The sequence below is a fragment of the Haplochromis burtoni genome, unplaced genomic scaffold, assembly GCF_018398535.1.
Source record: "Haplochromis burtoni strain Fernald_Lab_line unplaced genomic scaffold, NCSU_Asbu1 Contig_42, whole genome shotgun sequence".
NCBI lineage: Eukaryota > Metazoa > Chordata > Actinopteri > Cichliformes > Cichlidae > Haplochromis > Haplochromis burtoni.
Genome location: NW_024582403.1, coordinates 788847 through 811600, shown reverse-complemented (window position 1 = coordinate 811600; position 22754 = coordinate 788847). Strand labels below are relative to the sequence as shown.

Genomic DNA, 22754 nt, shown 5'->3' with positions numbered 1-22754 from the left:
CCATCCTTCAAATTAGGATATCATATCTGGAAAAAACATTTTCTTTTAGTTCAGTTTGAAGGACATGTTGGTGAAACCCTAAAGTACGCAGTGCAATCAAATCCAGTTGCTGACTGGTGTTGATTGTAGCCCCGTTAGACTTGAAATCTCAACACGTAGCATGATTGAAATGATGGTATCATGTTCCCTAAAAACAAAACCTGAACTGAAATAAACCAGAATTTTTCATGCTTTGTTCCTTTTTGCTTCTGTAGTTAATGTATGTGTTACTCGCCTCCCCCAGCCCCCTTCATTTCCTCTTTTTTCCCCCCATCTCTCTGTCTCTGTCCACACATTCACATCCACACACAAACATGCACACACAGATGTGGTTGCCTGCTCTCTGCTCCACCTCGGGGCTAATCTCATTGTTGCTGGCCGTAGCTGTGTAGCCGTCTGATGTTTTGCCTCTAATTGATCCTCTGACTGGCTTTAATCTCATCTCATCTGCGCTGCCGCACTGCTCTCTCCACCATCAGCAGGGCAGCAGACACATACAAACACACAATTCCTCTGTGTATCTTTCAGGCAGACATGTGTACACACAGTTTCACACACACACACTCAGTCATTGTCGTCCTTGTGCACATAAGCACACACCCACTGAAACAAGAGCACAGTCGTGTAAAACAGATTTAATGAAAAACCGATGCCACGAATTTCAGAAATAAATGGAAACTCTTACTAAAGTGTGTTGCAGAACCCAGCAAATTCTGATTTGTGTGTTTTTTCTTTGTGTAATTGCAGTGATTTATCCAGATTATAGGTAATAGTTGATTTAAGCATTTAAATGTTTTGAAGAAACGCAGCTGCACAAATTAATAAGGGACATGATGACTTTTATAGTCAGAAAAATGTTCTACAGACTGTTTAGTAGCCTGCAGGCTGATATTATCAGCACAAAGTTTTCATTAGGGTTTGGTATTTTTCTGATCAGCTTGTGAGGCACTACAAAGTGATATACAACTTTCAGCTGCTCTGTTTTTTGGCAACGTTAACCAAAGCATCTCTTTTTTTCTTTTTAAGAGTGCTCCTTTGCCTCCAGTTCACTCAGTGACTCTGTGATGCATGTGCTAAATCAATTTAAAGGACACTTTAAAAGACAGAAACCAGACAAGGCTGCATACATGCAATGGGTAATTCAAAGGCTGATGGAGGCAAAGCTCAGTTTGAGTGTTCTGTGTAGTTTCTATCCCCTTAAATGTTGTGGTCCTGCTTTTAAATGACTAAGGGACAGATCATTATCTCTTAGGACCACTTCAAAGTCCTATATTGTACCAACTTTTAACAAGATAATGTAAGTCTTTAATGTCCCAGCATTGTGTCTATTTCTAAACAGATGGTTGTTCCTGTTTTTACTGAAGTTACTGAACCTTTCTTGCTTAACAAGAGTCAGCTTTGGTACAAGTTAGCAGCTTGGTGCTACATTACATTACATTACATAGCCAGGCTTGAAAACCCCTAAAACTCTAGTTTAAGATAATGGGTATCACAGCAGTGGTTATCAGCTTCCATTGTTAAGCTAGACTTTCTTTATCAGATTCTGTCTGCAAGCCCATAAAAGGTACATAAAATGCATATAATAGTAACAGAGTGTATATTTGACTCTTCAAATCTCTACACAAAATTGATTAACTGAGTGCTTCTTACATTTGTTAAGACCACCAGATCATATGTTGCTTATATGTTGAATATAAGCACAAGGGAACACTGGTGCTACAAGAAAGGAAAGCTAGCAGAAAGTTTAGCTTTCTGTCTTTCATTTTTTCTAATGTGATAGCTGCACTTTGGACATCTTAAATCTTAAAACAGAAACACACTGATTCAGGATACTTGAGTGGGTTGGTCTTTACTGCAGTTTCAATGATATATCAGTGCAGGAGCTCAGAGATTCCCAGATTACACATCAAGAGATGTCAGACGTTCTGAAGCAAACTTTGCTTCCCATTTCCACATCTTCTACTTCTTCTGACTTGATGCATCTATCGTTCAGAACAATACTGCAGCCAGGAGGGAAAACTGGGCTGGAGCCAGTCCCAGCAGACACTGGTCAAAAGGCAAGGTTCACTCTGGATGGTTTGCAACCACATGAACTTCCCTATCTTACATGTGGCGAATCAAGAATCAACAGGAAACTTAACATTCCTGCCTTTGGATCGTGTGAAGACGCCAACAAGTTACTCAGGTGAAGCTGCTAAAATTGGCCAAAACAAAACTGATAAATTGGTTTGCTTAGATTTGGTAATAGGTGGTGCTTTTCCCCATTTTGATGTTACAAGAGGGGAATGATCTTTTCTCTATTTGGTAGGTAGGGCTGTGCCCAAAATCTCATATCCCGATATAAGAATTCTATCGTCCGATAACCATATAAATCACAAAAATATAACATTTTCTGTAAATTCTGTGAATCTCGGGCAGCTCAACTTGCGGGAAGTGTTTCCAGCTGCGCGTCATGTAGCTGGAGTCGAGTGTTTTAACCGATGCATGAAACGATACATTTTTAGACATAAGTTGTAACGGCCGCCGTTTTCTTTGTGAGTATTTATTACACGGCGTGCTGCGGGGAAAAGCCTGTTCTAACGTTTGAGTCTAAGGTTTATTTTTTAGCACCTGGCGGCTCTTTTTTTAATTCTCATCCGTAAATACTCTGCATCTTTCACGTGATTCAGTTTATTTTGAAAAGTCTCAACAGGATCTTGAGCTTTATTGTGAAAGGTTTAAGTGGAACATAAACAAGCGGACACGCGATGCTGTTACCGTCGTTGTTGCTAACCACAACGCATAAAAACAGGCGCTTGTCCGTCCGTAGTGTGGTTATATAAAATATAAGAGAAAGAGAGAACTTTAAGAAATTAATATAAACACTACAGTGACCAAAACAATGAAAAAAATATTGCTGTAAACAGTTTATTTTGCGACACCACGAAACAAACGATAAAATTAAACGATAGACGTTTTTATATCGTCATCCGATATATATCGTTATATCAAACAGCCCTATTGGTAGGTGTAATTATTTTGCAAAAGCCATGGAAGCATTGATTTTGCAAAATAAGCCCCATTTAAAACTTTGCAGTGATGTTATGTGATACTATGTAAAAACTGGGATAAGACTTTCCAGGGAAACATTGGAAAAATAGAACAAATAGTTGAGTAAGATCCCTGGCTTCTCTCTCTCACCTCTGCAAGGCATGAAGCGGGTGTGAATGTCGGCTTTAGAACATTACAGAGTGTGTGTGTGTGTGTGTGTGTGTGTGTGTGTGTGTGTGTGTGTGTCACCCACTATCAAATGTCAGGAAGGATGCGGGTGAAAGGGGTTTCTAACGCTATCTGACCATCAGACATGCAATTCAGACAGAGCGTAAATCCTGCTTAACCTCACATGTCTAACTTTAGTGAGGAGGAGAATATGAGGCAGCTTTTTGTTCAGCCTGCATCTTATAGCTATCGTGCTGGAAAACAGTGAGACAGGAAATGCGCAGCTGAATGAAACATGGACACTTTTAAGAGAAAATGCCAGACAAGTAGCACTTTGCAGTGTTTCCAGAGTCTGCTGAGGAGTTCTGATTCTTCGTTACAAGGTCTTTCATTGTTATTTGAAACTCAAGCTTCATATATAAAATGTGAGGGGCATAAAAGTGCAATCTGCTTGAATCTGAGCAGTTTAAAACCATATATAACAGTGAACGCACCAGTTGTTTTATAAACATGTAATTGGGTCTGGGAAATACAACAACATTTAAAAAAAAAAAAAAGGCAGCCAGCAAATAAATAAATAGTTTACGTCCAACCCTGTTACAGATTTAAAAGAAGAAATAAAATGTTGTCTAGAGATCTGTGACAGTTTTAAAAAAAGCCACAGTATTGAGGCTAGCAGGTAGGCCAACTTATCTGCAATCCCAGCTGATCATCTCACACATTCAATTCCACCTCAGCTCCTTCTTTGCTGCATCTAAATTAATCAATATTATATGTGTTCTCCCTATAGATTAAATCCGATCTGTGCCATTTTCCTGCACTTCACTCAGGCAGCAGCCTCATTTCCAGAAGTGAGAACATGGATCACTTTCGCCAGCTGTGCTTTAGACTGGCAGCCACGTTTAATTTCAGTTCAGTTTAATTTAATTTAGAGAGGGCAAAATCAGAAGTCGTCTCAAGGTGTTTCATATTGTAAGGTAAAGATCCTACAGCAATAGAGAGAAAACCTCAACAATCAGCTGACACTTGGCGACAGTGGGAAGGAAAAACACCCTTTTAATAGAAGAAACCTCCGGCGAGCTCAGGCAGGGACAGCCACCTCTAAATACAAAGTGGTGTGCAACACATATTTATAAGAGGTGTGTTTAGAAGAAATAAGCCATCATAGGAAATGTGATGAAAGTTGAAGGCTCCCATTCTACTTATAAGTACCCTCAAAACCACAAGTAAACCAGCAGGCTGAGACTGAAGTGCTATATTGGGGTGATATGGCACTATGAGGTCTTTAAGATAAGATGGGGACTGATTATCCAAAATGTGAGGAGAAGAATTTAAAATTTGACTTTGGATTTAACAATGAAGAAAATCCAATATGGGAGAAATATGCTCCTCCTTCCTGGTCCCTGCCAGTACTCTCGCTTCAGCATTTTAAATGAACTGGAGGTTTCTTAAGGATGTTTTAGGACAACCTGATAATAATGAATTGCAATAGTCCAGCCAATAAACTCTAAACTAGTTTTTCACATCACTCTTACACAGGATTGTTCTGCAGAAATGCAAGAAAGCAGTCAAGCTAACATGGGTGTCTTTGAGAGGAAGCACATACAGGGTTTGCACGCAAACTTCACACAGGATCGTCTTACTCTGAGGTGACAGTGCTAACCGCTGCACCATCGATACATGTGAGAAAGGAGAGCAGATGATGCCCTGACCTGATTCTGCCAAAAGTTTCGGAGTTTTTATGTGAAAACGGCTTTAGTGAGGAGTGGGACTACCACGTGCTGCCAGAACAGCTTTGGAGTGTCTTGGCATTTATTTCGCAAGCCTCTGGATCTCTACTGGAGGGAAGTGATCATGCTTTTCCAAAAGAATCACATTTTCTTAATTATTTAAAGCATTCTTTACCTTTTTAACTCTTTCCCCCATGACTGCTTTAGATCAAAATGACTGGTTGTGCATCAAAAGTTAGTGAGAGTGATCTCTGCCTGTATAGCTTACTGGAGCAACCCTTGGAAAAAAGTGTAACCCATTCTAATAGTCATCACAACCACATCTATATATAGATAGATAGATAGATATAGATATCGATCGATCGATTGATCGATCGAGGTCAAAACTCGTCATTAAGAGTACAGGGGATGTCGTTTTTATGGGGAAAGAGTTGATGAAGAATTGGCATCACTTGCCAAGACACCACTCCCATCAGTATGGAAAATTTTCATTATAGGATAAAGGTGATGCCTCAGAAGAGATTTGTATTGATTTGCAGTTGCTCTTTCCTCCAAGGGGACACCTGCCCCAAAATAATTACTGGATCTCCTCGTTTGTAGAGGTCAAGTGTTGAGAATATTTCCTTCACTTTATCACCCCTCTGTAGATCCGCTGTATTGGATTAACTGAGATAAATTACACGTTTGTTACCATTTGCTTACCATTTGTCTTTTTTAATATGTGCACAGCCCTTATTGGATACATGCTGATGTAATTGTGCAGCCATCTTCACATTCAGCTGAAATAAAACCTGTAAAATTGAATTGTGAATGCAGTATTGCCAAAACAGCCTCCTTCGCCCACTCTGACTCGAACGCACACACAGTCAGCCACGCACACACATACGCGCACTTTCAATCGCACTTCCACTCCATCAGTGGCAGGCCGAGTCTTGTATCCCCACTACGACCTCCCCACTCCTCCTCTAATAGCATATCAGGTTGCCCCACTCCCCCAGCCAGCGGCAGCACCTCCATTTCCCCAGCGCTGTAATTACTTTAGGGAGCTTCCGCGTGGGCACAAGCAGCTACGGAGCTATGTTTTAGTGCGCGTGCATGTGCGTGCGTGCACGTGCATTCACTTACAAGAGAGAGCCAGTGTGAAATTGAACACAAACAACTGTGTGTGTGTGCATACGTGCATGTGTGTTTGTGTGTGAGTGACAACAAGCGAGAGACAAAAATGTGTGTGTGAGTGAGAGATCTGTGTGTTGTTTGTTTTCCAGTGACAGAGCCAGTCCCCCTGCAGACAGAGTGGGTGATTAACAGGGTTGACGCCTAGAAGGTGGCCCTCTCATTAACACTGAACACACACACACAGACACACAACAGAAGCGGTTTCTCTTCTGTCTCTCCTTTTCTCTCACAGTCTCTCCTCCTCTTTGTGTCTTCTCTTTGCATGTGTGTGTGAACATGTCTGAAGTGTAGAAGTAAGTAAAGGGACTGTTACCAATCACATCGACTTGTCTGGATAATTAATAATTCTAAATAATAAATGAGGCAACGTCTCTTGTTCCACGTGCGCACACATGTGGATCCTGCTGCTGTGTGATGATTGCAGAGATTAATGAAACTCATCCTGCACACAAACAGCTGTAAGCGACAAACAGAACTTCAGTACGCCTTTTAAATTAAGCAACTGTTTATATTCTCTGGCAGTTCATACATGCAAATTTCATTTGTATGAGGGAGCTGGCGTGTACATGAGAAGGAGGATAAAATGACAAACTGGCAGATTAATTATGCAAATCAGTTGATCGGTTTATTTTTATGTGCCGTCGTAGCTTCGGTTTCAGCGGCTCATCATTTTACATCAAATAACATCGAACAAAGAACATTGGAGGTTGTTATTAAGCTGTTTACTTAAAAACAAAGGCAAAAATGAAAAGGCGAATAGAGTCTTCCGCAGTGTTTCAAGATTACTGTACCCCTGTGAATTCTTGTTCTTATTAATCTGCAGTGTAATGATGCCTTTCGGGAATCATCTCTTGGATTTAAGAAGGCCCGTATAATGTTTTTTTATGATCATATTAGCATTCGTTGCTTTTGGTGGAAAAAAGCAACGAAGCAAACTGAAGATGCTTCGAGTGTTCCAGCTGAGAAACAGAATTTTTGTGCGATTTCCGATTGTGGTGCAATCAAAATGCACATTAGCTTCAAACGTGATTTGTCACATGCAGTCAGTTGAGCATGATAAATTGTTAGCATGGAGCTCCTGCACAGACAATTTTCTGGCAACAGTTCGGTGCCTGTGTTTTTATAGCTTTTTCTTCTTCTTCTATTCTTTGTGTAGTACTATGAGATGTCCTACGGGCTCAACATTGAGATGCACAAACAGGTAAGTCTGTATTTAGTCTCCTTAAAGTTCGCTCTTTTATTCCCATCACATAGGATGTAAAACTGTTGTATGATCATAAACAGAAGATTGCTTTTGTGAAGAAAATTGAAACACAGGAGGATGCCTTTTCTGCTTGCAGGATGTGATGGATTCAAACTGAGGGGCATGCATGTTTATCAAGTTTCTATTGTACCTCCTGTGTGTGTTATGTTGCTTAAGGCTTCCTTTCTAACATGCTTCTATAAACTGAGGTGTCTCCATCGTCATGTAACTACTGCCGAGGGTTATCAGTCTAATTTTTTGTTATTGCTTTTACCAATGTTTAGAATTTCTCTTCCTGTCAGTTAGCTTTGACATGTGGGTTTAAATACTACAGGAAAAAATCCAAAGAAGCCAAATCTAAGTGAAATATGCTTTTGTGCTGTCAGCAGGAAGTAGCTACTTTCCTCTGCATAAATGAATTATTTTATAAACCTGGCTAGCAGCTGTCTGACAGGCAGTGCTCTCTCTATACGTGTTATGGATAAACCTGCGAGAGCCACAAATAAAAGTTGTAGTAATTTCAGAGCAATTTGTTTTAATATTTACAGATGAATCATACATTTACCAATAATCTAGCGTCATTTTGTACTCTATGATTGAAAAATGTTTCAAGGACTCGCTGTCCTGTATCGTTGCTTGTTGTTCATACTGACGATTCAGCTGGGAGAATTTCCTGGACTTTGAGGTGCCAGTTGGCTAACCTCATCAATGCAGATAAAAAGACTTTTAATACTTACTGAACCTTGAATTATGCACTTCATTACAGCGTTCTTTTTTCTTTAACCTGGCTCAGATGCATTGGTTGCCAGGGTTGGGAATGTCTCCATAAGTTACCTGTTGCATGTGCCTCACTGATGTTTGACTGGCAGATCCACATTGCTGTATTGTGGTAGCCTTATTATGCTACAGACATGGATACTCAGAGAGCAGCTTAGTGTTTTGTTTTTTTTTTTGATGGGACGGGTGAGTAAACAGTGCTGTCACTGTTTACTCACCCGTCCCATCAAAAAAACAACAACACTAAGCTGCTGTACAAAGATTTACCATAGACAGTATAAAAGATGGACTTTGTGCCAACATCTGAAAGTAAAGCTAATGTGGAAGTACTTTAAACTTGCATTTTTTTAATGGCCAGCAGGGGGCGACTCCTTTCATAACAAAAGTATGTCTGGTAGTATAGATGTCTATGGGGCAATGGCCCTTGGCTACCTAGCTGTCTGACATCAGATCACCTTCCTGATGAGTTCATGAGCTCAGTCACTAGTTTCAGGTCACTGGTTAAAACACGAAGTTCAGTTTGGCAATTATGGTTATTACTAGAATAAGTCCAGTAATTTTTGTAAAAAGGATTTTTTAGGATTTCCGTTCATGGTCTCAGGAGTCTCATCTCTGCTTTTGGCGGATGGTGTGGTTCCTTTGGACTCATCAACCTTGCTCCGGAAGCAGAGTGTGAAGCAGCTGGGGTGAGAATTTAGCACCTGAAACTCCGAAGCCACGGTTCTTAGTCAGAAAAGGGCAGCGTGTCCACTGCAGGGTGCAGGAGCGAGCTGCTACCTCAAGTGGATGATATCTTAGGGTCTTGTTTACAAGTGAGGGAAGAGGAAAGCAGGAGGCTGACAGATAGATGAATGCGGTGTCAACAGTGATGCAGACGCAGTACTGGGCTGTTGTGGTGAAGATAAAGTATGAAAGTACATCTATGATGTACCTTCTTACCCTCACCTTTGGCCCAGCAGTTTTTGATTTAGTTGTAGCCATAGTCTTTTGATTAAAAAAAGTTTAGTTTTATTCCTAATTAGGACTAAATCCTTTTAGTTTTAGTCAACTAAATATCATAGGATTGTAGTAGATGAAGTCACCTAATTCTGTGTGTAAATCCAGTTGCTGAGGAATTAACATGTTTTTTGTTGTTGTTTTTAGTCATTTTGAGCATCACGCAGTCATTTCATGTGGATGTAGGTCTTGGCAAAATGGCTTTATATTTACATCCAGTGAAAACGGTGCTGTAAGAACTAGTAAGGTATTTTGAAATGGAGGAGAAAAAAAGGCCCTCAATCAGGCAGGGCGTGGGTGAGGGAGTGGTCCATACATCAGTTTGTGTTGCTGCAGCAGGGGGAGTAATTTATGCTCAGCCTGCAGGAGGAGAGAGCGATGGGCCTCCAAGGGGCCAACCCTTATCGATGACCTCGTCTGGTATTGCCCATCCACACTCACAAACGCACACGCACGCTGTCGTATGATTGACGGCGTGCGCTGACAGCCATATTGGAAGAAGGGAGCATGCTTTGACGAATGGAGACACACATGAAAGTAGCAGCTTCCATGATTTAAAGACCTTCACTTGTATGCACCCGCACAAACTCTGAGGTTGGAAGCACAAGACGGGCACCGCGATGCATGCTGAGCAAACGCACACACCTTTCTCCTTTATCTCATAGGGATTAAATTCATAGGCACAAATGGAGTTGTGTGTTTGTGTGTGTACCCAGCAATCTTCGTACGTGCGTGTGTGTACATTAGCTCATGTACTTTCCCATTGGCTGTCTGCAATCTTTTAGAAATGTCAGTGTGTGGGTAGAGCCAGCGTGAGCTTCGGTGTGTTAGCGTGCACGCTCCTGAGCCCCTCCAGTCACTCCATCACCGCATGTGCCTGCGTTTTTTGTGTGTGCGCGTATGTTACCAGCGCATGTTCATAAACGTTCGTGTCTCTCTGCTCGTGTGTGCTGCTGTTACTGTGTGTGCGCACACGCCCGTCCTTTGTGCACAGTGTGAGTGGGTGCCGAGAATCGCTAGTTCCATTAGAGAGTTGAAATTGAAGGGGATGTGTGGAAACGAGTGTCGAGGAGCATTCATGTCTAGGCCTATTGTGCAGAGCCACACTCCCCTCTCTGCTCCTCCTCCTCCTCCTCTGTCTGTTTCCCTGTTTTTTCTTTCTTTCTTTCTCTCTCTCACACTCACACATTCAATTGCTCCCTCTTGATCACTCTGTCCTACTCAATTCAAAAAATGCCTCTCCACTCTGTGCAGTCTGTCTCTTTGCTCTCTGCATCTCTGTTTTGTCTTAGTGAGGAAAAGCAAGGTTGAGTTGCGGATCGAGCTGGGAGTGTGTTGAATGAAGCTGTATCGTTTATCTGTTTTTCCTCTTTTTCTCTTCCTGACAGCATTTGTGTTTTGTTTGTGTTGTGTATAGTATGTAGGTTCTCATTGTGCTCATCACTTAAACCAAACTATGAAGGCAATTCTGAGTATATTCATCTGTATGTGAGGTGAGCTGCATCTGCAGGAATAGTTGTTCGTGTTCGGCATGGTGGAAACTCTTTGTTAAGCAGAAGTGGCGACACTGAAAAGGCTGTGATTCAGTTATCCAGTCCTAGTTTTAGGGAATTTCAAAACAAAAATGCCAATTATTTTGACCTCGTTTCGTGAGCATTACTTTTTTTTTTTTATTATTATTTTTATCTGATAACAAACTGAAGATATATATGGAAACTGGAGCAAAAGTCCTTTTGATTTGTCATGTAACTGGTCAAATTTGTGTACATGAAAATAATATTTTTAACCTTTTAAAGGGAGAAAAAGTATAAATTTAGAGGACAGAGGGGCAATTTGACTTCATTTTCCACTCATACCAGAGGCCTTTTTTTGGGGTCTGGAAAAAAAGCAAGGTTGAGTCGAGGATTAAACTTGGAATATGGCTAATAAAGCTGTATTCTGTTTCTGCCTCCTGTCAACCTGTTTTTCTACTTAGTTAGGGTTAAGCAGTCAAAACTGCTTGGGTAGGTTTAGATAATGTGGACTACTTTGCTAGGTTTGCACAGTCTTGACCTTTCAATTAGGTTTGGACAATTCAGACTAGTCGGTTAGGTTTAGACCAGGGGTCCCCAATCCCAGTCCTCGAGGGCCGGTGTCCCTGCAGGTTTTAGATGTGTCCTTGATCCATCACAGCTGATTTAAATGGATAAATGACCTCCTCAACATGTCTTGAAGTTCTCCAGAGGCCTGGTAATGAACTAATCGTGTGATTCAGGTGTGTTGACCCAGGGTGAGATCTAAAACCTGCAGGACACCGGCCCTCGAGGCCTGGAGTTTGATACCCCTGATCTAGACTATTTGATTAGGTTTAAACAATCTGGACTACTTGGTTAGATTTAGCTAATCAAACCTGCTACCACAAGTTTAGATCATAAATCTTCTTGATAAAAAACTAGTCAGGGCAGATTTAGGTGTTAAAACTATTTAGCTAGGTTCTGAAAAAGGTCGTGGTTTGGGTTGAAGTACAACAGATGGCACTTTGATAAGAGCCACCTGCAGCATGTTATCATGTGTGTGCTGCAGGCGTAAAAACTATTACTTTTCCTCTTTGTATTGAAATATATTTCAAAGTCACGCTTACAAAAAACAGGACAGCTTGCTTTCATAAACGAGAAAAAAATCTCAGTATTTCACATTTTGCCATGAGACCCTGTGACTATAGGGGAGCCCACGCAGTGACAAAGCCAGTACACTCTAAGGAAGTCTGTGTAACGTTAGGTTTGTTTACTCTGCCTTCCATACTTCCTTGAAACAGAATTTCGTCAGTGAAAAGTGCTCCAATAGCACTTTAGGAAAGCCAGAATGAAGCAGAGTGAAATGCAAAGTGAGGACACGAGAGAGGAGGCTGCATTCAGAACGAAAAATCTGAGGGAGAAGAGAAGGTGATGGAGAGCAGGGATAACAGAATAGACAAAAGCTGGGTTGGAAAAAAACAAGATAGACAGAATAAAGGGCACTGAAAAAGAGGCAGAGCCATAGTTAGCGTGGAGCGAGTCCCGCAGAGACATTTTAGAGATGTCAGGGAGATTGTATGTGTAATGATGAGCAGATAGGAGTGAAGCGCTTGATGGGAACTGTGCTCTGCATGCCTAATGTCTGTTAGAAGAGCCTCTCTCTCCTCATCGCGCCTCGAATTAGGCTCTAACACAATTACTGCTGCTTTGCATATCTCTTATGGATTGGATGATTACCAACCAAATGTGATAATAGACCTGCATGTGAGAAAGATAGGGAATGTGCATGATGTGAAAGAGAACACGGCGTATGCGTGCGTGTATGGGAGATTGTTACTGTGTGTGTGTGTGTGTGTGTCCGTCCAAGTGTTTTTAGAAGCGTATTAAGTACAAGCAACTAAATTAATGAGGTGAATAAAGGGATTCTGACACATCTGATATATGTGCATGTGTGTGAGATATATTTGCTCCAGTTTGGGAAGGTCATAGCAGATGTTTCCCATACTGATGAGTGTGGCTTAAATTCGCTGAATGACGATTCACATTTAACAAGGGTTTAAAGGATAAGTGTGGTGATACTCTTTATTTTGAGCTGTCATTAAATCCCATGAAAAGATTAAAATGAGCCGTGAGCTGCTATCACATTTTATCTGTGTAGCCAGAGGCTATTATGCTGAATTCTTCTGTTCCATAGAGTTGTTGTCCTCGACACTTTGCCCTGGCATGGTTTTTGTTCACCTCTTCTGGCTTTGGTTGTTCTGTTATCATCTCTGACTTTATTCATTCATTCGTTCATGAAATCTCCATGGATCTCACAGGCATTAGTACCCAGTGAGGTGCAGTAACGTTTTTTACATTCAGCAAATCTACATCTAAGTGCTAAAGACACCACCACCCTACGTTTAGTTGCTCTACAGCCTCAGACAGAACTAAAGCTGGTATGAGCTTCCTTCTGTTAGTGTATCCCCTCATGACCAAGCATTACTTAGGTGACTTAATCTAATAGAAAAGTAAGAATATCCTTCCCCTCTGTCCCCTGCACCATTAATTCTTGACTATAGACAGTATAAATATGGACGTAGGCGCCCCCATGTTGTCTGTCTTAAACCTCCATTCTCTTTAATGGCCACCAGGGGGAGACACCTGTGGTGGCTAAAAATAAAAATAAAAAATCTGCAAGCACTAACCCGCTGAGTTTATGGGCTCAGTCACTCATTTCATACTGTATAAAACAGTGGTGGCGTGGTGTAGTGTTGCAGTTTGAGGTGTACTCCTAATGCTCCAAACCTGGATAAATGCGAGGGTTGCATCTGGAACAGCATCGAGCATAAAACCCGGTCATTAATCCCAATCTGTGCGCTGCGGTGAACTCAATAAACCATAAAGTCCGTTTTGTAAATTTTGATCATTGTAAGATTCAGAGAGGCGAATAACCCAGGATCTGAGCCTACATTTCACAGTCAGCAGTCAGATCCGCCCCTTACTTCATTATGAACACGCCCAGTGTGTTTTATTTTGAGATACTCATACATGCACCGTTCTATTCTAACCACTGAATATACAAATCCCTGTTTATTACAACAACTATCAGTTTTTAGGAAACAGTGGAAAGTTTTTTATATTTATGACCATTTTTAAGGTTAAAATTATTAAGCTTTGATGCTGACAGGGTGGGGAAGATGGAAAATAACCATTTGAGTTACATATTTTTTCACTGGGTTTGTTGGGAGTGATAAAAATCTGGAATACTATAAACCACTATGCTCTCCTTCAACAGGCTGAGATAGTCAAGAGATTGAATGGGATCTGCGCTCAGGTCCTCCCCTACCTGTCTCAGGAGGTAAGCGCGTGCACACTCTGGCACAGAGCCGTCAATAACCCTCTGACCCTCAGCACTATTCCTTACATCCTGGAATGAGATCACCCTCATTCCCACCTCATTACCTCTCCACCTCCGTGACCTCAAGCTCAGCATCCCTCTTCTCTCCTCCCATCATTCATCATCACTTGCTTCCTGTGTTTCTTTCCACCTCAATTTCCATTTCACCCTGCCCCCACCTCGATTCTGCCATATTCAATCTGTCCCATCCTCACGGTTGTCCCTTCCCCCCTCCCCTTTTGACCTCTTCCTTCACTCCCCTCTTTCCCTCCATTTTTCCCTCCTTTGCCTCCTCCTACTCCATCCAACTCTTCTCTTGCTTTATACATGTGTGTGTTTGTGTCAGTGTAATAAATGGCTGTGCGATTCAGATAAGCCATGCTCTTATCTGCCCACCAGGGGGTTGACCTCCACCCATTACAGCACACCAGCCGACCATCCATTCCCGGGTGTCACACAAGGCGTGTGTGTGTGTGTGTGTGTGTGTGTGTGTGTGTGTGTGTGTGTGTGTGTGTGTGTGTGTGTGTGTGTGTAACTGGATGAATAGCAAAATGGTCAGAGGGGGAGGCGCAACACCAGAGAGGGTTGTCGGGTCTCTGTTGGGACTATTGATATTGATCTAACCTCTCCACCCACCCCCAACTCTCCTCCCCATGTTTCTGTCTCGCTTTTATTGTCTTTCTCACTTTCCTCCTCTTGTCTTTACCCCCTGCCTCCCCCCTGTCTCCCACCCACCATCTCCAGCACCAGCAGCAGGTCCTGGCAGCCATAGAGAGGGCCAAGCAGGTCACCCCCCCAGAGATGAACTCCATCATAAGGGTACGTTGTTGCAGCCCTAACCCTGCCTGAAAAAGTGCAAATATTGACCAACCCGCTCAATTCTATTGTTTTCTTTTACATCTTGCATTTATTGACTTATTGTTTGTGAGGATAAAAACCTTTGTGTGTCATCGCAGGGTTTTTCTCAAAAACCTAAAGTTTTTTTAATGCTTTTTTTATATCGTGTGAAATGAAAAACCCTAAACCTCAAAGGTTTCCTGCCCCGATCGGTTTCCTCCTAAACAGAGCATTATAAAAATAAATAAGCATTTATTAGCTCCAGTTGCTAATGAAAAACGTTAAAATGACCCATAAATCATGATTATATTCAAGCGCTGGTAATGTATGCCTGCACAGTAAAAACAACATTTATAATTGTTCCCACTGTTTTGTTTAAGCAGCTCTGGGAACAATTAATTTTTAAAGGGTTTCTTTAGAGTTATATTGATGAAGTCCAAGAGAAACTTTTAAAGCACAGAATTTCTTTTTTTTTCTGATGCACCAAAAGTTGGAATATAAGAAATTAACTTTTCTAGAAGTGGCTAAGCTCCAAAGAAATGCTGGATTCTTCTGTTAAAGCCTCCATGCCTTGAAATGTTTTTGTTTAGGTTTCATGTTAAATGTGCAGATTTAAGTAGAGATAACCTCGGGGCATTATTAGGGTTAAAATCTCTTCTACACTTACGTCTTAGGAGTGTGTAGTACTCTTCATCACGAGTAAACTACTTTTTGTGTCTTTTTAAAGTGGTGGTATCCATCCCATCGAGGGGATAAATTTGATTAAGCCACAATCCTGTCCATTGAAACAATTACAGCACAGTTATCTCGCTAGCTAAAATACCAAATCTGTACAACCCAGGCCAGCTCGTTAGCCTGCTATGCGCAGATATTCTTTATATCGGCAGCTTTAACTACTTCAGCTACGCTTCATCATTATCAGCCTCGTGTTAGCTATCCTAGCTCCTCCATCATTTCACTATTGTCTAGCGTTCGCTAGCCCAGCCACTCCATCACTGTGATGGATGATTCACGGTGGTGCGTTGCTTTTGTCTTTGTGTCTGCGACTTGTGATAAAGAAGGTGGCGCTCTGCGTTGGCGTTTGTGGTAGGGCGTTCTGTTGTCGGTGGATCTTTTGCTTTCAAAGGAGCTTGTAAAGAAAAGCGTCTGGACTTCTTTAAGTTGCTTGAAGACGCTTGAAGTCCAGACGCTTTTCTTTACAAGCTCCTTCGACTACGATGACCTGGATGACTGAGAACCTTCACAGACATCTTTTGCTTTGACTTTAGTCGCATCATGTAGAAAGTTAGAGGATCAGTGGGGGCAGTTATGAGTCGATTATAAGAGGTCAGAGGGAGCTGCCGTAAAAATGAACTCACTTTTGGGTGTGTGTAAAAGAGAAGCGTGGCAGTAACAATGTATCTCTCTGTACTTTAAAATCAAAGGCATGTCGATCCCATGATATTGTTTTTTTCCAGTTCTGTGCTCAGATACCTCTTTGTCTGCACTTGTTTCTTAGGCTTTTATACATCTTAAAAACTGCATCTATTATAAATAAGCTATGTGTATCTTCTACTGAGCATGTGCTATGATACGTGCGTTCCATCTATCCTGTTGTCTGTAAACTATTAGCGCTGTGCCTCAAGGGTTATATATTAAACATGACCTGTGGTTCTATAATAGGTCTGTCCTGTGTTTTGCAGTGATTTGTGCGCTTGATCTATCCTACTGTCTCTAAGTTGCGTCTGATTCTTTTCCATGCAGCAGCAGCTCCAGGCTCACCAGCTGTCTCAGCTTCAGGGCCTGGCCCTGCCCATGACTCCGCTGCCGCTGAGCCTGAGCCAGCCGACCCTCCCTGCCGTCACCACCTCCTCTGGTCTCTTCTCCCTCTCTTCCCTGCTGGCGTCTCAAGCCCAGCTGGCCAAGGAGGAGAAAGCATCGCGGGATGGAGTCGACAGCCACCGTGAGGAGGATGGAGACAAGTCTGATTAGATGGTGTTTCAGCCCTATTCAGCTCTGTTTTTATCCAGAGACCTGAATCCCTAGATTCAAGCCCACTTGGCCTATAGCCTCTCCCCCAGGTCTCCCTCTCTTTGACACTACCTAACATGGGCTTCAATTTCATCTCTTCCGACCCCCTAGCCAACCCCATTATTGGGAGGTCTTTGGCACATACCACCTTATATCCTGGTATTCACCATAGTTGGGTTGTTTCTATATCTTTTTTTTTTTTTAAAGCCATGAGACTGTCGCTCTCTTATGTATCTTGTATTTTCAAGTGCTCTCTCTCTCTCTCTCTCTCTCTCTCTCTCTTTTTTGCATGTGATTAAGCCACATTTATCCCTTTTTTTTTAAAAAAGAAAATCAGGACTACTTTCTATTTCTTCCTGCCTCCCTCTTGCTTTTTCTCTCTCTTCTGATTCCTGTTGAGTTTCCGTGTTTTCCTTTCTTCTCCATGCCTCTCTCTCTTCCTCCCTGTCTTCCTCCCACCTCTTGCCTCTGCCTCTTTCATAGGTCCTTGTTAGACAGGACTGATCCGTCAGACTGAATGCACTGTTCCGTAGGTGTTAACAGAAAAACTGTTAAACACTTGGATTTGCTGGCAAGCTGTAAAACTTGTCAGATGCAACACAGGATTCCTAAAAACTTCATTTTCCCAACATAAAGGTCTCACCGAGATCAGCAGTGTTGATATTTCATGGTGTTTCACCTCGCGTGTATTCATTCTAAGATAAAAGTGGGCTCAAAGTTTAAATGTTGGATTGATAAAAGATCAGAGAATTGTTTAAATAATGCCCCGGCTAAAGACAGAAGCGCGCTTAAAAGCTATACTCACTTTCTAATCAAAAACCTCTGCCTTCAAAAGAGAATCGGTGTTATGAAAAGACATGTGGGCAAATTGGAGATTTTGTGAGTAATCCTAATTTTTTATATAAAATAAAAGCATCTTAGATCCGACTTAATGCTGAGAGCCGTCAGAGTAGATAACAGACCCACCTCGATAAGTAATCCCCCCGACGTTTGATCCTTGCCCGACCCTGTGAGGTGCGTTGGATAAATCCACCCAGCACCGTAACTGAAAGGCATCATTAAACGGAGCTGAGGTAGCACAACGTGCAACAAAGAGAAGTAACGCCACTTCACGTCCACAGCCTCCCACCATCTTTTTCCTCTTTAATGTGCACTAATATCAGAGCAGACACTGAGGGGAGAAAGAGTGCATGTTGTGTGTTTGACAGCAGAGGGCAGCGTGTGTCTTTGAACCATCCTCCTCGCTCGGTTCAGGCTTGTGCAGAACAAGGACAATGACAGAGTGCAGACTGTGTCACAAAGGGAATGGCTTATTTATCCAGTCTGAGTGTGCAAACTTAACGCACAGTAGACACTAGACCGGTGGCATCAATTACTGCAGTGATGCAGTTCTCGAAAAGTTGTCTGCTTTGGTTTATTTTGGTCTCTAAATGGAACGACTCCACCCTAGCATGAAACAAAAACACGGGCTCTCTGTAAATTCACTTTTAAATACCCTACGATTCACTGCACATAAAGATCTTTCACATATCAGATTAATCCTGCATTATACAGTTGATTTAATGCCTACATGGGGCACTGAGTATGATTGAATATAGCTACATTACTGTAATTCACACAAATGAAGCACAAGTGTATTCTACAGCTGCTGCTATGAATCCAAACTAAACAAAAACACCCCCTTCAAACAGAAAGGTCCTGTACGCTCTTGGTTGTTTTCAGATTAGACCTCCAGTCTGCTGGAAGCTGGGCGAAACTATGCCAGCCCACCACAACATTGATGATCTCATTGCAATACAATGTTCAGCTGCGGAATCTTCCGGTTTGGCTTTCCTTTAGATGTTATTACGAGCAACGGCACCTCTGCCACATTGTTGAAGGTCTTTATCCGGTCAGAGGATCTACTACCACCGTCCTGGTGCCAGACGCCAAAGGACAATTCCCAGATGTCTCGTTTCCATGCACCAACCTGTTGGAGCTTTTTTGGAGGTGCAAGGTAACATACTCAGTGTTAGGCAGATGGCTTTAAAGTTGTGGCTGATTATTTTATTAAAATACCCACTGCATCTTTTACCAAATTCTTAGGGGGAAAAAAGTTCTGCTCCATGTGGGGGTCTGCAAAAAATGTAGTAGTTGACGTTGCATAGTTTGTCCAACAGAGGGCACTCTGCAACACACGTGATTTGAATGCCACGCAGCAAACGCAACAACCAGCCGGTCACTAATCTGGGAACCATGTTTACTAAAGTCAGACTCTAACTGTAAACTGAGCAGATCAGCAACTCTGAGTTGGTATTTTCATGGAGGCTGGTCAGAGTAGGCAGCCATTTTTAATGATGCTGTCTGAAACAGAGGTCGCTTGTGACATATTGAGTCTCATAAAGGTTAAATAAATAAAACTAAAATTATGTTGGGCCGCTCTATATAATCGTAGAAAAAGTTTGTACCATATGTCTGCCATCGGATCAGAATTGAATCCGATCATTTCCTATCTGATTTCTCAGGATTAACAAACTCTGAATTTTAGCTAAACCTGCTTCCTGGAATAGGGTTGTGATCTGAGAGGAGCATAATATAATATCACCAAATACTGTTTGTTTTTTGTTTTTAAAATTAAAGAGTGTCTTTTGCATTACATACAGTTCCTTACTGTGATCTAAAATTGGTCATTACAGGAAATGAAGACACATCTGCAGCTCTTTAAAAAACTCTTCTGTTTATTTATTTTTTAAACCAGCATGGCAAGAATTCATGTTATTAGTAAGGAGAATAATCAGTGATCGCTTTTAGAAGCATCTGAAAGTCTTATGTTGCATTTAATTAAGAACATTTGTATAATGATAGCATTACAGTCCAAATTCTCAGTCAGTTAGGAGACTATTATTTGTAAAGTAGTATAGAGCCAGTTTGACAGTATCTTTTGTTCGGTGGTTTTCACTTCAGACAGTTTGACATGTCCCAGTAAGTTAAGGTGTAAATAGTAGAATTAATGACTTCCATTGAGCTGTTAAGGTGTCAGTGTCCTGGTACTGTTCATGCTATCATACTGTCATTGCTTAGTGGGAAATTTAAATTGACCAGAGCTGTAATTTATATCAGTAACACAGATATTCTTCCTGTTAGTACAAGTCAAAATCTCTGCTGTGAAAAGTATCAGTGCAAATTAATAAATAGTGGAAGTAGACCAATTTTTATACCCAGTGCGCATTTATAACACCAAAAAAAATGCAAAATAGGACTGAAAATTTGTCTATAGTTAAAAAACAAAAAAGAATAGAGACTACATCGCGTTCTTCATCATGTTTGGGTTGAATTTGTTTGCTTTTTGGATATATTGGAGTTTCTTTTTACTGTCCCGGGGATTTGTCAGGCAACAGAAGTGCGAATGGGCGAAATGTCTGCTTTCAAAAAGATGACATGCAATTTGAGAGGTACCACGTATACTTTGAAAATGTCGAACCACACTTAAAAGCACGTACACCTGTCTTGACCTCCTCTCTTTTCATCTCTGAATGGCTTCATTGAGTGTAGCCATCTCGAGCTGTATATGTATTTTAAAAAAAAAAACCCTGCTCCTTTCATTTGGGGGAAAATAAGCTCAGAATGGTCTCCGGTTTGATGATAAAGCACATTTTTATTGCAGAAGTACCCTTCAAAGAGATCGGCGAACGTGCACGTTTGATATCCAAAAGTGAAAATACATATGAGGGACTTTCAGAATAAAAGCCTCCGTCTTCTAAAGGTTCAGGTGATAAACTGTTGATGGCATTTGCTGGAGGACTCTTTCAATGATCCCCATTGTTGTGTATGTATGTGAATACATAAAACAAGGTGTGTATAAACACTTGTACAGATCCCGTAGTCGATGCTAAACCAGATGAAATGCGTTGCTGTTCTTACAACTAAAGCTAACATGCTACCTTGCTTGTGAATTAAGCTCGCGGCACGTCGTCCTCCCATCTAGCTGCATACTGTATGTATCTAGTTGCATACATACTGTACTTGTTGTAGTGAAATGCAGAGCGTGTAGACAAAGCAGAACACACACACACACACATCAATGCATGTCTGCGGGGGAACTGAGATTGATTTCTTTCTAGTGGAGACATATTTTTTTTCTTTTTAAAGAATGTTTGATCCAAACTTTCTGTGATCGATGCACTCGTTCCTTTCCTCCCCCCTTTTCTTCGTTTTTAAATATTAATCGATATGAGCTAGAGGGAGATTTGCAAGGCTGACGTTTTAGACGTACAAATGAAATTCTATGTATTTGTTGAAGTAGTTGGAGGTGCTCGCCTCTGTATACAGTTATACATAGAAAGCTTTATGTGTATATGGCTGCATCTTCTCTTGTCTGTCCTGGATGATTCTTGTGCTATTGTGTTACAAAACTGATGTGACACCAGGGGGGAGGGAAACTGCAGTATGTTGACCTTTTCACCCTTTGATCCCCCTTTCCTTTTCTCCCCCCTCCCACCACCCTAACACTCCCTCCCTCCCACCCACTCCCCTTGACTCCTGTGCCGCCTCTTTGCCCTCATAGCGTGAAGCATTGTAAGCGTTTTGAGCTTTGTAAAGGTCTTTTTTTAAATACTTATTTTGTGTATAATGTAAAACCTAAAAGTGTGTACTTTGGCAAAAAAAAAAATGTTTTGTGTCTGAAATCATAGCTTCATTTAAACAAACGAAAAAGAAACTCTAAAAAAAAAACGTACAGCAAACATTTACTATAAATAAAATGAAATGTTCTGCAGTAAGGAAGGACTTCTGGTGCCTTACAAATAAAGTCAATCAAATCATAAACAAGTCTCGCTCGTCTTTGACTTGATGCACACCGTCTCCTGACTGGGAAGAGTGGCTCTTGTGGGCTTCCAACATTTTATTGTCCTTTTTCTGCTTATTGCTGGCAGGATGGAAGAATCGTTGCTTCCTGGTTATCTCAGCGTTCGAGTGTGAACTTGCAGACTGAAAATTTTGCAATCAACATTAACAATAACCAATCCCTAGCTTGGCTGGCTGCTGCACCACTCACACCCCAAAAAGTTACAAAGAAAATGTTATTGCAGGGTAAGTGAGGTTCTTCAGGTATGCCCCACTGTGAGGAGAACCCTAGGGTGGATCCGGGACATGTTTCGTCTCTTGGCTGACCTGGGACCACCTTAGTACCCCCACAAAGAGCTTGAGGCCTGAGAGAGGGAGGTCTGATAATCTCTGTTCAGGCTCGTGACTGGATAAGGACAAATGGAGGGATGGATTGATTATTAGGAAATATGCACGTTGTGATCAGGTGAATACCGTTGCTTTTCCAAGTGTGCAGGTGTAGCAACACTGACTCCTAAAAATAAGAATAACCCAAAACCCCCTCTCTAGATTTATGCCACTTTAGGCAGGTGACAGTGAAGTCTTATTTATTTTAAGGTAACACAAACCTAACAATTTTTAATTTCAGCTCTAAAAAAAATCACGATTGTGATCTCTGCCAATAGATCCCACTCGATCCTACTTTAATTACAGCATACGCCCATGAAGCACACTTCACAAGGTAACATATTATTTGGAACATGGGCAACTTATTTTTTTTAATTGGATGAAAGATGCAGAGCCAGTGATATATTTTTAAATCAGTTTCACTTCATGATACTGAAGTGCTCTTTTGCCTCCATTCAGAGAGACCGATTAAAAACCCAAACGCTGGCATGGCTGATTAATGTGCAGATTAATCAAATCTCTCTCGAGTGTTTCAGCTTAAACTTGAGCTTGTGCGTGTCTTTGGGAAACTGTTACTCATCACGCCAGCGCAGATGTTCTTTATAGTGGCACTAAAAAACTCAACATACGAGTGAATCACCCATCTTTTAAATTTTAGGGTCTAACTC

The 22754-nt window shown here is 41.5% G+C and overlaps 1 protein-coding gene across 2 annotated transcripts in view; it reads left to right on the top strand.

The window, feature by feature from the left end:
- Positions 1-21684, top strand: part of tle5 (TLE family member 5, transcriptional modulator) — a 53813-nt gene extending 32129 nt beyond the window's left edge. The window contains exons 4-7 of one of the 2 annotated variants that reach the window (XM_005920814.3): positions 7300-7344; positions 13930-13992; positions 14776-14850; positions 16615-21684. In XM_005920814.3, coding sequence (XP_005920876.1) covers positions 7300-7344; positions 13930-13992; positions 14776-14850; positions 16615-16839 — 408 coding nt within the window. In that variant the 3' untranslated portion in view covers positions 16840-21684. Of the gene's footprint in view, positions 1-7299; positions 7345-13929; positions 13993-14775; positions 14851-16611 lie in introns of both variants that reach the window. The other variant, XM_005920813.3, reaches the window with a different exon arrangement.
- Positions 21685-22754: the final 1070 nt, after the last annotated feature.